Raw genomic sequence first — 13,809 nt, forward strand, 5'->3', positions numbered from 1 at the left:
CCTGAGCTGAGTAGCTGGTAACTTAGGGGTTCACTTTTCTTATTGGGGGTTGTTGTGAGGATGAAATGAATTAATTCATGGAAAGCAGTAAGAACAGAACCTGGCACATACTAAGTGCTCAGTGAAAATAGGAATCATTATTATTCCAGATAAAATCAGTATCCATTCCAAATGCTACAAATCTGGAGACAGAGTAGAACCTTCTACTCAGACAGCCTGGTTGCCAATTTTGGCTTCAACACTTACGAGCTGTTATGACTCTAGCCACGTTACTCAACCATTTTGTGTTTCCATGGCTTCATTTGTAAGATCAGCATTCAAATTTGTATCTGGTGCATGCCTGTAGTCCCATCCACTTGGGAAGCTGAGGTGGGGGATCACTTGAGTCCATGAGTTCAAGACTAGCCTGGTCAACATAGCAAGACCCCTATCTAAAAAAAAAAAATGACTTGTATCTGCATCATGAATATTATCATGTATATCAAATCAGACAATGTGAAATAACACAGTAAATGTTCAGCAAATTTTGGCTATTTTTCCTAGTGTGCTAAAAAAATAAAATAAAATAAGATTAATAAACTTAGAACTGTTTTTCCAAACACATGGAGTTTTCAAAAAGGTAGGGCTATAAGATTTTCCACTTCACTTACTGATTAGGGGTCAAATAGCATTACCATATACCTCCTAGTTGGGAGGCGACTGTCCCTACATAGTTTTGGCGATCATCTTTCCTCTCTTAGAATAGAGTCAGACATTCCCTCTCCCAAAACTGGCAGTCCATGGGCATATGACCTTGACTCAGCCAATCAGATGCTCATAACTGGCAACTGGGACATTTCCTCTGAAAGTGGAAAGAAGGAACATGGAGAGAGGGCAGAGACAGGAAGAATGGACTGAAAGGGGAGACTGGCAGCTGATTGGTAGAGTCTCCAAAATGGTACCTCCATTATTTTATTTTTCCTAAAATTCTTAATTACAAAATCAATGAGCTGGGGGTGTAGCTCAGTGGAAGAGCACTTGTCTAACATGAGTAAGGCCCTGGGTTCCATCCCCAGTACCAAAACCCAAACAAATTCTTCAACAGTGGCACATGCCTATAATCCCAGGAGCTCAGTAGGCAGAAGCAGGAGGATTCCAAGTTCAAAGCCAGCCTCAGCAACTTAGTGGGACCCTAAGGAACCCAGTGAGACACTGTCTCTAAATAAAATATATAAAAGGGCTGGATATGTGGCTCAATGGTTAAGGCCCCTAGTACCAAAACAAACAAACAAAAAATGCCTTGCAGGGGGCTGGGGCTGTGGCTTAGAGGTAGAGCGCTCACCTAGCGCATGCGAGGCCCTGGGTTCGATCCTCAGCACCACATAAAAATAAATAAAAACAAAGGTATTGTGTCCAACTAAAATTAAAAAAAAATACATAAAAAATGCCTTGCAACCAGAAGCAGCATCCATAAATCCACAAATGTATTTGGGAAGTGTAAATAATCTCCTTGGGAAGTATCCTTATTCTGCCCCCCCCCACGCACACACCCAATTAACTAAGTCCTTCTGCAACTTCTCCCTATGAAATAGTCTGTCATAGCCATTCCTCAAGGTCAACAGAATCCATTGTACTTACTCTATTATGGCTCCATAACTTTCCATAAAATAATTGCACCATTATTTTTTCAAACACTCCTCTTTGAACAGGTACCTGTTTAGATGCCCAGCACAATTTTAAATGCACATTCTCACAATGCAACAACCTCACTTTCAGGAATCAAACCTACAGAAAGCAAGCACTGGTTTATACACAAGGTTATACATACAAGGAAGGATATTTACTGCACGCTGCTTAGAGTGTCAGATACTGGAAATAACCTAAATGCCCAGCACCTTATCTGTGTTGTTTATGACATTTTTGTTTGAGAAGGGGGGAAATTTCAACTGTAAAAAGTGTTATATGAAAACCACTACTCAAACCCAGGTGAGAACTGGGACTTTTAGGTTCCTTCCAACAATGAAATCTTAGATGTCTTTACTTTGGGGGTATGGAGGGAGGCAGGAAGAAAGAGAAAAAAAAAGATGTATATGTCAAGGTCAAATTACCACAGCACAAGAGGTTCATTTTTAAATCTATTTTATCCATAAAGTCAGCAAATTTGAAGCCTCAGAGATTCCCAAGTCCAGGTTTTGCTTCTATCCAGAGAGCCTCAAACCTTAACATGCATCAGAGTCACCTGGCACTCTTGTTTAACTGCAGATTGACTCATTAGATCTGGGGTGGGGCCTGAGATGTTGCATATCTGACAGGCAACCAGGTAACCCAGATGTTGCTGGTCTATGGTGTACATTTGTGGAAGTAACTGGATTGACTCACATCTGCTTGCTGTCTGGACTCAATCCTAGAGCTATCCAAGTTTTGGAACTGAAAGTCCTGAGTCTCAGGAAAGACTCGCATCCCAGACAAACCAGGATAGTTTGTCACTCTGGCAATTGGATTATCTAACGTCAAATGACTCAGAGTTCTGAAAAGTAATATAAATGAATGAAGTTGGCTGGTTGGAAACTTTGGCAAACAGAAAAGTTTAAACATCCATGTACTCAAGCTCTTCCCAAGGGTTTCCAATTTGCAACCTTGGCCTAGATGATCCCTTAGACTCTAACCAGCTGAGAAATGCTACACTATGTTTTTCCTTGATGTCAGCTGTAAACGTCTGTGGGCAATGGGTCACAGTGAAAATATCAGAATGAAGGATTGCCCCAGAAACAGACAACATAGGGGGATAATCTACTCAAACACACTGTGGAAAGCCAACCTCTAAATGCTCCCCCGCCCCACTCAGAGATACAGCTAACCTCTGTAATCAATAATATATTGTGGATATGATGAAGTGTGACTTCCAAGGCTAGACATAAAAGACACTGGGGCCTCTGTCTTGCTCCTTTCTTTGGATCACTTGATCTGGGTGAAGTCAGCTGCCATGCCTTGGGGATCCCCAAGCAACCCTGTGGAGGAAATCACATAACAAGGTACTGAGGCCTCCTGCCAACAGCCATGTGAATATGCCATCTTGGAAGCAGATCTCCCAGCCCCAATCAAGCCTTCAGATTGACTCTATTTTCAGCCAACATCATAACTACAACCACCCAGCTAACCCACTCTTGATTGAGCCCTCTAAAAAACTCCCCTAAGATCAGAGATGCAAGTTCCAAACTGGCAGCCAGCAAAGCTACAAACAAGTTTTCTTTTCCATGTACACTTTTTAAAAATATAAATTGGCCACCAATATCGAGAAAAGATATTCCTATGTAAATCTTGAGGCCCAGCATCTCCTAAAATAATTGCAAGAGCTTCAAACCAAGGTCTTCATTCCTACAGGTCAAAGATAGGTCAGGGCTATGCCACTCTAAGGGGTACCTGTGATGCCCATGTCAGCACACCCATCACCTGGTTCAAGTTACATTACATTACATTACCCTCACACTACCTACCAGTCCCCTTAAGTCTGTGATCCTTGACCTACAGATCAAAAAACTTTTTTTATCAGTGGTACTCTGGCCTCTGGACTAGCAGCATCAGTGTCACTCAGAAACTTGCTAGAAATGAAATTTCTAGGATCAACCCAGAAAGCCTTGGATGTTTGTGTATTTCAACAAGCCCTCCAGATGATTCTGATGCACCTTCAAGTCTGAGAACACCTTTTTCTCACAAGTAAGGAGTCTTGCCTTAGAAACTATTTTCTACTTACTACTCAGTATCAGGGCTGCAAAATGTCCGAGAGTCCAGTTCTACAAATGTGCAGACTTAGCCACTAGGCTCACCAGAAATGCCAATAATTTTGTACTTTCTCCCAGGCTTTGGGTCAAATTCTTTCTGGCCACAAAACTCCAAGTTCATAGAGAACCTTCAAGAGCTTCTCTCAGAGATATAGTGAAGAGCAAGAATCTGGAAACAATTTGGTCTCAAATGATCCACTCACCTGCCTGTTTTTTTTTCTTCCCACTTCACTCATATAAATAAGCAATATAGCTATTTTTAAAAATTGATGACCAAGTCCTACAACATACTGGGCCCTTCTCCATGGTAACCTAAGTTTTCTTTGTACTTCAGATTTCTCCAAGGTGACCTAGAGGGCTTGGATGATCTGTCTACTGTTTTCCTTCCAGCTCTAAAGTAATCTGTGATTAATGATGATATTAAATGAACTTTCCACTTCAGAATACTGAATGCCCTCATCTATCATGTAATAAGTCACTGCTCTGTTGGATGGTATGGCTGTATTTACGGAATCAATGAATTGATCTGGCTGTTCTTAATGAGTTTTGTTTTGTCAAATTACAAGCAAAACACCTTGTCCCCTTGCACAATTAAGTGAACATAAAAATGACTGCAAATAAAAATCTTGAAGCATCTACTATCAGAAATGTGTACTTAGGGCACACTCCTATAATCCTAGTGGCTCCGGAGGCTGAGACAGGAGGATCATAAGATCAAAGCCAGCCTCAGCAACAGCAAGACCCTGTCTCTAAATAAAATACTAAAAAGGGCTGGGGATGTGGCTAAGTGGTTGAGTGCCCCTGAGTTCAATCCTTGATACACCCTCTGTCTTCCCCCCCAAAAAATTTTTGTACATACGTTTCTAACCCCTGGTCAACTAGGAGGGTTTGGCAGCAACAGGAAGGCTTGCAGTGTGGGGCAGCTTTTGTACTAAAGAGATGTGGTTACAAATATTGCAACATGATAACTCTCACCCAGAAAACCCACCCCGCTGGCCAGAGCTAGGTCTCCACCCCATCCCAGGGTTCTAACTCAAGTTGACTTTACTTCAAAGGGAGGAAAGCTTGTTTGGCCAAAAATGCATGGAGCGTCGGTTTCAGGAATGTGACATGCTGTTAAACCACAGCCCTGTAAGCTCGAGGCTGCTGAGATTTTCCTAAGTTTCACTTTTCAAAGAAAAACATGGCACCATGTAAGTTGGAGAAACATAGAGTAAATGGTGTCAATTGGCCCCAAGAAGCTTTCTCTCCCCCCAAAACACCTACTATGTGTGAGTATATTCTGGGGGAAGGCAGGGAGGAGTGGGAATGGACTAGGTTTCTAAGATTAGAATGGTGAGACACACTTCCCGGCTGTGAGTAGCTTTACAGGAGGTGAGAAAAGGGATAACTGAAATGGACAGACTCCAGCTCAGTGCACAGCACAGTAGAAGGGCTGGGGAAAGCAGGGTACTGTTCCCGAGGCTAGGTCCTGTGAATGGTCAGCATGGGTCAGCCGGGAGAGGCCTTGGATATATTAGAGCATGCACAGGAACCGCAGCTGGAAGCAACAGGTCACATGGCACTTAGTGTCTCTGAGGTCACAGGTCAGTCCTCCCTGCAGTTCTACCTCTTGATCTGGCCATGAGGTTGGAGAGAATGATCACTAAGGACTGCTGGATGTTCTGGAAGAGGATGTGGGGTTGTCCTATCTCCTTAGATGGAAGTTGATCCACATTTTAAAGTAAAGGAGGTATCTGAGGAATTGGATTAATACAGAATCAATTTTCAGAGCTTCACCACTGTTAAAATGTTGAAGAAGCTTGAGAGGGTCATTTACCCCAGCTTCACCCTCCCTGTTATGATCCCTATGGTGGCTTAGTTACCCAGCTTCTGCTTGGATGCATGCTTGTTCCTTCGCAGGTGGCCTGTTTCATCACTAAAGGGCTCTAGTGAACTTTTTAGATGGCCCAGCATCTCCCTTCTTCTATTTCACCCTCCTCTGCACATACTCTCTTTATCAGAACTGGCCTAAATCTGTATTTACTACAGCAGAGCTCCAACTGCTTGAAGGAGCCACCACAGCTTCTCTAACCACCCCTTGCTACTCCCACAGTGCTTTCATAGGATGGCTCAGGGACTTGGGCAAGGGCATCTGAACACCGACTAGGGTTGCCCATATTGTGGAAAAACTGTGGTCCCTGCTCCCTCACAACTGAGAGCGATTGTTCAGGTGGAGTAAGAGTGACACAGGTCAGATTGTGGGTAGTGTGTGGGCAATGCTGGGGCCGTGGGCTGGCTAACCTCAGAGATCACAGACTGTCTTCCAAAACTGAAAGACTGTCCTGCTCAACCCAGTTGGGGTGACCACCGCCAGAAGGGCCAGGCCTGTTGTGGAGGAGTTGCTAAGCTGTGGGTGCCCTGAGGCCTCTATCTATCTGTGTTCAAAGTGTTCTTGGGCCAGAGTGTTTGGACACTGGATTTCGTGGACACTGGATTTCATGGACACTGGTGGGAAAACCACCAGTCCCTGAGTTTGGCATACAAGGGAGAAGCCCGCCCCCTTGTGGACCTCTTGGGGGTGGCAAGGTTTGAAAAGCAAGGAACTGGTCCCAGGAGATAAGGGATCCGGAGGGAGCAGCCACTTCCTCTACTGCTCCCATTTTACCAGTTGCCTCTGATGGCCTGCAAAAGAACTGATCAGCACTGTGGCAGGAGAAGGGAAAGGTAGCAGGAGAAATGTAGAAAGTTATGAGAGAGACTCTTGGTCTAGTCGTCTGGCTACAGAAAGTTGGAACAATATCAGGCAGGTATAATTAGCTGTTTAAAAAAAGAAGGGAAAAAAGGGGTATCAGGAGGTCTTTTCTGATTCCACCACTCCCAGGGAAATCAGTCCCGCTTTGGCTCCCCAGGGGTTGTGCTAAGCAAGGGCCACAATTTTTCTGAATGCCAAAGTTCTAGGCTTCCACATCCTTGCCCTGACAGTGCTCATTGGTGCCATACCTCCGACTGAAGACAAGAGGTCATGGGAGGCAATAAGGGCAAAGGACATTGGCGGAAGGAGACAGAGGGTTCCAACTTGACCAGCTTAGCAGATATACCCACAGCCCCAGAAAACACAGCACCCCTTCATCTCTGCAAGATTCCAACAATGAGCCCCACCGCATCATTTCCTATACCATCTCCCCTCCTCCCACAGTTCTGGCCAAGTCTGCATCATTTCTCCACCGCATGGACAGTGACCTAGGAGCACCTGGGCCATAAGGCACATTTGCCGCAGATAAACAAACCAGGCTCATTTTATGTCCAGTGTAGCAGCGTACAAATGTTCAGTCCACCCCACACTCACCCCAAAACTAAAGTGCCTTCATTGAGCACTCAGCATCATCGAAAATTGGGTTTTTAACAAGTTTTTTCAGGTAATTCTATACTACTCTATAACTGATAAGCATAATTGAGCTAAAGGTAGCCCTGGGAAAAGCAAAAGCTTTCCTTAAAGCTCACCAGATAAAAAATAAGGTGGATTTTAAACATTGAATTATATGCTAAAATGTCTCCAATTTCTTATTATATTATGCTTATAGAGAAACAGACGCAAAGCCACCAAAAACATTGTTGTTAGAGGCTAACTGTCCTCCAGCAAAATTAAGAGTTAAAATCTTTTTTAAAGTAATCTTGCATAAATTATCTGAAATAATGACGCCCCTCAGGCTATGTGCTCCTGGCTGGAAAGATCTAGGGCAAATGTTATGCAGAGAAGGAAGCATTTTTGTACATTACAGAACACTAAATCTTGGCTGAAACTATGTAAGTCTATCACATATTTAAATGGCTTTATAAGGTTATTATAAAGCATTATAAGTTATTGTATAAACATTCTAAAAATCAGAAGATTCCAACAATGAGTGCAATCCAAGCTCTACCTAAATATTAAAGTCAGGTAGAACATGAAATTCTAATTGTATGAACAGAACTTTGTTCAAATACCTGTGTAGACTACCTGATTTCTTCAGCATTGCCAAATTCTAAAATTGTAATGAAAATTTTAAAGTCCAACCTGCAAGCCATCAGAAGTTCAGTGAGCAGATTGTGCCATTTCAAAACGGAAAATGTGCTTGCATAAGCAAGTCACCAGGCCTAACCTTTCTGGATTGAGAGTCTGGCCTTCAGTTCAGAACATGGCCATGCCAGGGTCAGAAATGTGACAAAACTGCGCTTTCACGGAGGTTAGCCAAGGTTCACAGGGTCATGACTGGGCCATTTTATCAGTCATGTCAGGCTCACACCCTATTGCCTGGGATAGATAAAAACTTTATCTGTCAGTTTGCTAAATCTGCTCCTCCTGCCTCATTTTGAATAAAGAAAACCTGGGCTCAGCTTATCTAAACCAGAGACTTGCCTTCCCCCCCTCCCAACTGTTTTCAAATGCAACTTCTAAGTAAAGGTGACATGCCAGTGAATTTTGGTCTCATTTTAGTCAAGGACTGTCCATAAGTGGAGTCACTAGCTTTGTCTTATCTACAACCTTAACTTCAGAGAAAAGTTCTGGCTCTATTTAAGCATAAGGATTTATTATGTTTATTAAATGCTAGATATGATGAAGGTGTTATTGTAGAATGATAGTTATCGGCGTGTGACCTTTTCAGAATCATCTTTCCCTAAAATGAAGTTAAAAAAAAGAAAAAACTAAACTACAATTGCCCTGGGTTCAATCCCAAGCACCACAAAACACAAAAACAAAACAAAAAAGTAAAATTAACTTTGGGCTGGGGATGTAGCTCAGCAATGTAGCACTTGTCTAGTGTGCACGAAACCCTGGGTTTAATCCCCAGACAGCAACACAAAGAAAAAAATTTTAATTAATTAAATTAACCTTAATAGATTTTCCAAACAGGGAATCTAAATTACCTTTAAAGAATTTGCAAAGATACCTTAGAGCCAACACACACCTAATACTTATTTTCAAATAACTATTGAGAGAAAAACAATTAGCTAAGATTTCCTCCTTACAAAAAATAAACATGAACAGATGACAGATCAACCCAGGTAAACATTTAGAAATCTGGTCACAAACGTTAAGTCCAAACATTAAACCAGTGGATTTTTCCATTTCGTTCAATGCAAGAAAAATATTTTCAAATTTTATTTCATTTGGAAGTTATACAAATTCATTATTTTAATATTTAAAGACCATGGTGCTATAGTAGAGACACATAAATATTATAATATCATTTAGAAATTAAATATAATAAGTCAACACAACAGTATATAAAAACTCATATGTACACTTCAAATAAGTCCAAGTTTTGAGCATTCATGCCCATCAGACTTCTCCCTGGAAATGAGTGAATCTTGCAGGGAGATTATCCACAGGATATACAGTGGGACTGGTTTTCATTGTAGGAGGTCCATTTAGAAGCCGCCAGTCACAATGCCTGGCCAGCTCCACTGTAAATATTTTGAGAAGAATTTTTGCAAATTCTTTGCCTACACAGCTCCTAAGGCCTCCTCCAAATGGAATGAAGCTGAACCTAGATGCATCCTCTGGGTGAGGCGGCATAAAGCGGTCAGGATTAAATTCCTCCTTGTTAGTGAAGATATCAGCCACATCATGAGTATCACAGATACTGTAGATAACATTCCAGCCCTTGGGAATCTGGTATCCCTGCAAAAGATTATGAAGTCCCAAGGGCTGACAAACTGGAATTTAACTTTCACCAACAAAAAACTACCAGGGATCTCCTTGGGGGTGTTATGAGTTAAAAGAAAGAGGGTTGGGAGAGAGAGGGATTGGTTCCAGCACAGGACAATGTTATCAAAAGCATAAAGAATTCAAGCCAATGTTCAAGGAAGCAAGGATAGGTTTAAAACAACAAAAGGGGCAGAGCAGGAATGGGATGCGGGTAGAATTCTTAACTTACATTTAATTCAAAAGTCTTCAGAGCAACTCGAAATCCTCCTGGAACTGGGGGATTCAGTCGGAGGGTCTCCTTAATAACACACCCTATATACTTAAGTTGTTCCAGAATTTCCATGTCCAACTTGTTGTCTTGATTGCTCTTGCAAAGTAAGCCCTGCACGCCAATAAAATCAGCCCAGAAGACAAAAATAGGACTTAGATGGTGGCTGAACCCAAAAGGCCTCAGGATGGCAGAGCATAGAGGGAAACAGCAGCCAGGAGCCATTTACCTCCACTCTCTGCCCAAATCCATCCTCTATTTACAATTCTAAGAAAATGCTGATCACAATGAAGAAGGGTCAAGCTTCCCCACCCCTGTCACCGCCCCATCAGCTACTTGCACTTATCACACTATTCTACTCATGCCTTGAACACCCAAATCTAAGAAAGTGGAAACTATCTGGAAATCTCCACATTTCTGCAAAATGTAGAGGAGAGGCAGGAACTCAAGGTCTACCCTGCCCAAGTAGGATCACAGCTCAAGATTCTCTCCCCCAACAGGCCCACTCTGCCCTTGGCCAGGCACTTTCAAAATATTCAGTGAAATACTCAGCAGACCTAAACAGGAGAGAAGTTGGTAAGGGAGCAACTGAAATTCCTAAGCTAATACAGAACTCCTAGAATCCTCTCACCTTACTCTTCAGCTCCTCTCTAACTTTCTGGAGAACATGAGGATACAGTCCCAGGTAAGTGATCAGAGATGTAGCTGCACTGGCCGTGGTTTCATGTCCTCCAAAGAGTAGTTCAGTTGAAGATTGCTTTAGTGCCTAAGAATCGAGTAAGACCGATATTTTTACAAGTTTCCATGCAGGTTCACAGTGATTACTCAGAATCCAACTGAGGGTTCTGGAGGGAAGACTAGAAACGCAAAAAGTTTTGTTGATAGACCAAACGTCTTTAAAGAGAATGCAGCCTCTTTAGATTAGCTACTTGAACCTGGACCTCCTGAGTTATTAAAAATGCCCAAGTTTCTTTATTAACATTTGCAGATTCCGATTTTTCCCTTTGAAATTTGGAAAGACCAGGGGACGCTCTTAGAGTTCGGCGGCAGCCTCTTTAGCGGCTCTACTGACCTAGTATCAACCCTTCGGGATGTTATTGCTGGAGTCTGGGCAGAGTGCCCACTCTGAGAAGCTTTGAGGGCCCCCAAGCACTGCGGGTTGAAAAGCTGGGGACCCAATTCCACTTCCCCCGCTTTGAAGCTATCACTCACCTGCATGTCCAGCCGCTCTCCCCTTTCCCAGGAGTGCTCAATCAACAGCTGCAGCGCGTCTTTACAGCTCCTGTCTGCTTCCCCAGCCCGCAGCCGGCAGATCTTGGCTCTAATGTTCTCCTCGATGCGCGCGTGAATGAGGTTCCGCGCCTTCATGCCCTGAGCAGAGAGAGAGAGTGAGGCGGTGAGCAGACGCCCGACTCCTGCGCCCCAAACTTCGCACCCCGCCTGCCGCCCTTACCCGGTACAACCCGCTGAAAGGCACGTCGATGGGTAGCGAGAAGAGATTGCGGGTCATCTCCTCAAAGGCTTCGATTAGCTGCTGCTCTGCCTCTCCGCTGCCAGCCCGCGGGGGCTCACAGCCCAGCAGGATGCGCATGGCGATGCGGAACATGAGGCGCTTCACCTCGGGGTAGACCAGAAGGCCGCGCTCGCCGCAGCTCAGCCATCGTTCCAGGCAACTGCCCACTTCTTCAATGATCACTGGCACGTAGCACTGGAGTGCCTCGCGGCTGAAAGCCTGCATAATCACCTGGGTCCCGGGAAGCCAAGATCGTTAAAATCCTCTATCCGCTCCATCTCACCTTCCTGGGTCCCGGGCCATACAACCTCAGCTCCTCCAGACTCTACGTACATTCCGGCTGGGAAAGCTAAACGAGAGCTCGGAGGAGTCCAAGTCCCACCTCTGCTAGCACTTGCCTTGCATTTATCTGCCTGAACCTCTCCAGAAAAGGAGTCCCGCTCCTTGCCCAGGAGTCACCACCCCGCCCTCACCTTCTTGCGCTGCTTGTGCGAGGAATCGTGCAGGTTGGAGAGACAGCCAGAGCCCAAGATGGTACGCACAGACGCGGGCCAGTGGACCGACACCAGCCGATGCTCTCCAAGCAAGATGCGCCGCACGTTGTCCGCGCCCATCACCCGAACCGTGGGCCGCCCAAATAGATGTGTCTTGTAAATGAAGCCGTATTTCCTGCGCTTCATCTGCAGAAACTTCCTCCGCTGTGAGAAGACCGTAGAGAGACGTGGGCATGAGGGGGCGCCTGGGAGCTTCGCGCCTCCCGCTAGCTCCGTTCCTAGCTGCAGTCTTTTCCTTCACCCGTACGCCTAACCTGGCTTCAGCTGAGATCCAGAGCTGAGCCGAGCTCCGGGAAAGCGTCCCGCCCAAGCTTCCTTACCTGCAGCACCATCTGCAACGTTTCCCCAAAGAATGGGAAGCCCATAGTCCCGGGGGGTAAGGGAAGAGAGCAGCTGCGGTCGCGGCTGCTCACGCAGTACAAGTCCCAGAGCTTGATCGCAGCCAAAAAGAGCAGCAGTGGTAGCACAAAGGTGCAGAGCGCACTGGCCAGCAGCGCGGGGAGCCCCATGGCACGCTACGGTCTCCCGCGCCACCTGCCGCCGCCACCAGCTCTCCAGCCCCGCCGCGCGCCCGCTTTATAGGCGGTCCAGGTTACTGCTCACGTTACCTTGGTTAGACACAAATTAGTTCACTCAAAGTTCATCTTTAATTGCGGATTGGGCCCCTGGCTCCTCCCCCCGCGAGGCGCAGCCCAAAATCTTTAACCGTTTGTTCTGCGCCGAAGCAGAGGCGGAGCGGTAGCTGCTACCCTCGGAGCGCGCCTCCTGGGGTGCTAGGCTAGGAGCGCCGCCTCCCCCATCCAAGGTGTGCGGAGCTCCCAGACAGCAGGGTGTGGGGGCGGACTTGGGCTCCCAGGAGCGAGAATTCCTCTCCTGGCTCTTTCAGGAGGCCCCTGAAATCCCTCCTGCCTGATCCAAGCGTCGCCCCAGCCCAAAGCCGCCTCCACGGGCTTTCCATGTACAAGTGTCATGTGGGACGGGCTTTCCATACACAAGTGTCGCGTGGGTTCCTGTCCACCTGCTCAAGAAGCAAAGGGAAGCGTGCTCAGCAATCTTTATTCAGTGAACTCCTCCCACAGGTGTGGTAACTTAGGTCCAGAATGCAGGTTTTCCGACTTTCGAGGATTCCAGAAAAGAACCCAGGACCAAGACACAAGCGAGAACCACTGTGAGTCAAATATGACCTGCGGGTCGTGGATCCTAGCTCCCGTGTCACAAGGGAGTACTCAAAAAGTTTTGGAAAGTCCTCCGGAAGGGTACAAGTAAGCATCCAGGTCCCTCAGGAATCTGGATGCAAACCTGCACAGCCTGATCCCTTATTTTGACTCTCCAGAGGCGGACCCCAGGGGCAATTCATCCACCGCTCCACAATCAACGCCAGGCTGTGTGATCCGGTCACGCCGCCGGTTCCCGAACACCCTGGGTCTTGCAGTTCTACCTGGGCAGCGGGGAAGAATCCTTGGTCATAGCAGGGTAAGGAGACCCAGACAGAGCAAAGGAAAGCCCAGGAGTCTGGCTCCAACTCTACTTGCCTGACCTTGGACAAGTCATTACACATTCCTGTGCCTGTTTGCTCCTCCTTAGGATGGAGGTGATCGTTCCCAGTCTGTCTACAACTCAGGGCAGCGGTGAATTCCCAAACCGAGCTTCTGGATGTAAAGACTCTTCCTAGCTTCAGGGACGCTAAGCTGCATTACCAGGGTGGCCGGGACGTTGGGCGCTTAGAGCCTTCCTCCGCTCCCCCACTTCCCAACCTGTGTAAGGCTACTGTCCTCACTCTGGCGAGAGGGCATTTTGGCCCTAAACCCAGATGTCTGCCGGCAGCTAATGGGAAGGTTGAGGGAATGTATACCCGGGAGCGGGTCCTCTGGACTCTGCCCAACTCCAATAAGCCGCTTCTGCAGCCAGTAGCTGAGCTCTGGCACTACCGGGTGCGCAAGAGCATTCACTGTTTCCCACCTGGCCGAGCCACACCGCTTCCGACCAGTCAGAGCCACTCGCTGCCTGGGTTTGCGAGCTGAACGTACCAGCTGCCCCGAAAATGA

The 13,809-nt window shown here is 46.1% G+C and overlaps 1 protein-coding gene across 1 annotated transcript; it reads right to left on the bottom strand.

Annotated features, from left to right (window-relative positions):
• Positions 1–8,280: 8,280 nt before the first annotated feature.
• On the bottom strand, positions 8,281–13,601 carry Cyp26a1 (cytochrome P450 family 26 subfamily A member 1). The gene is made up of 7 exons (XM_005333726.4): positions 12,085–13,601; positions 11,684–11,908; positions 11,151–11,441; positions 10,910–11,068; positions 10,329–10,463; positions 9,659–9,811; positions 8,281–9,402 (listed from the first exon to the last, which is right to left on the bottom strand). The coding sequence occupies exons 1-7, from the start codon at positions 12,271–12,273 to the stop codon at positions 9,061–9,063; spliced, it is 1,494 nt and encodes a 497-aa protein (XP_005333783.1). The 5' UTR covers positions 12,274–13,601; the 3' UTR covers positions 8,281–9,060.
• Positions 13,602–13,809: the final 208 nt, after the last annotated feature.

This window comes from Ictidomys tridecemlineatus, chromosome 1 (assembly GCF_052094955.1).
Source record: "Ictidomys tridecemlineatus isolate mIctTri1 chromosome 1, mIctTri1.hap1, whole genome shotgun sequence".
Lineage (NCBI taxonomy): Eukaryota > Metazoa > Chordata > Mammalia > Rodentia > Sciuridae > Ictidomys > Ictidomys tridecemlineatus.

Excerpts from the sequence above, each read along its gene's own strand:
- Cyp26a1 (XM_005333726.4), bottom strand. The coding sequence starts at position 12,273 with ATGGGGCTCCCCGCGCTGCTGGCCAGTGCGCTCTGCACCTTTGTGCTA. Across the intron at positions 11,909-12,084 it reads CGTTGCAGATGGTGCTGCAG|CGGAGGAAGTTTCTGCAGAT; the intron begins GTAAGGAAGCTT and ends GTCTTCTCACAG. Across the intron at positions 11,069-11,150 it reads CTTTCAGCGGGTTGTACCGG|GGCATGAAGGCGCGGAACCT; the intron begins GTAAGGGCGGCA and ends CTCTCTGCTCAG.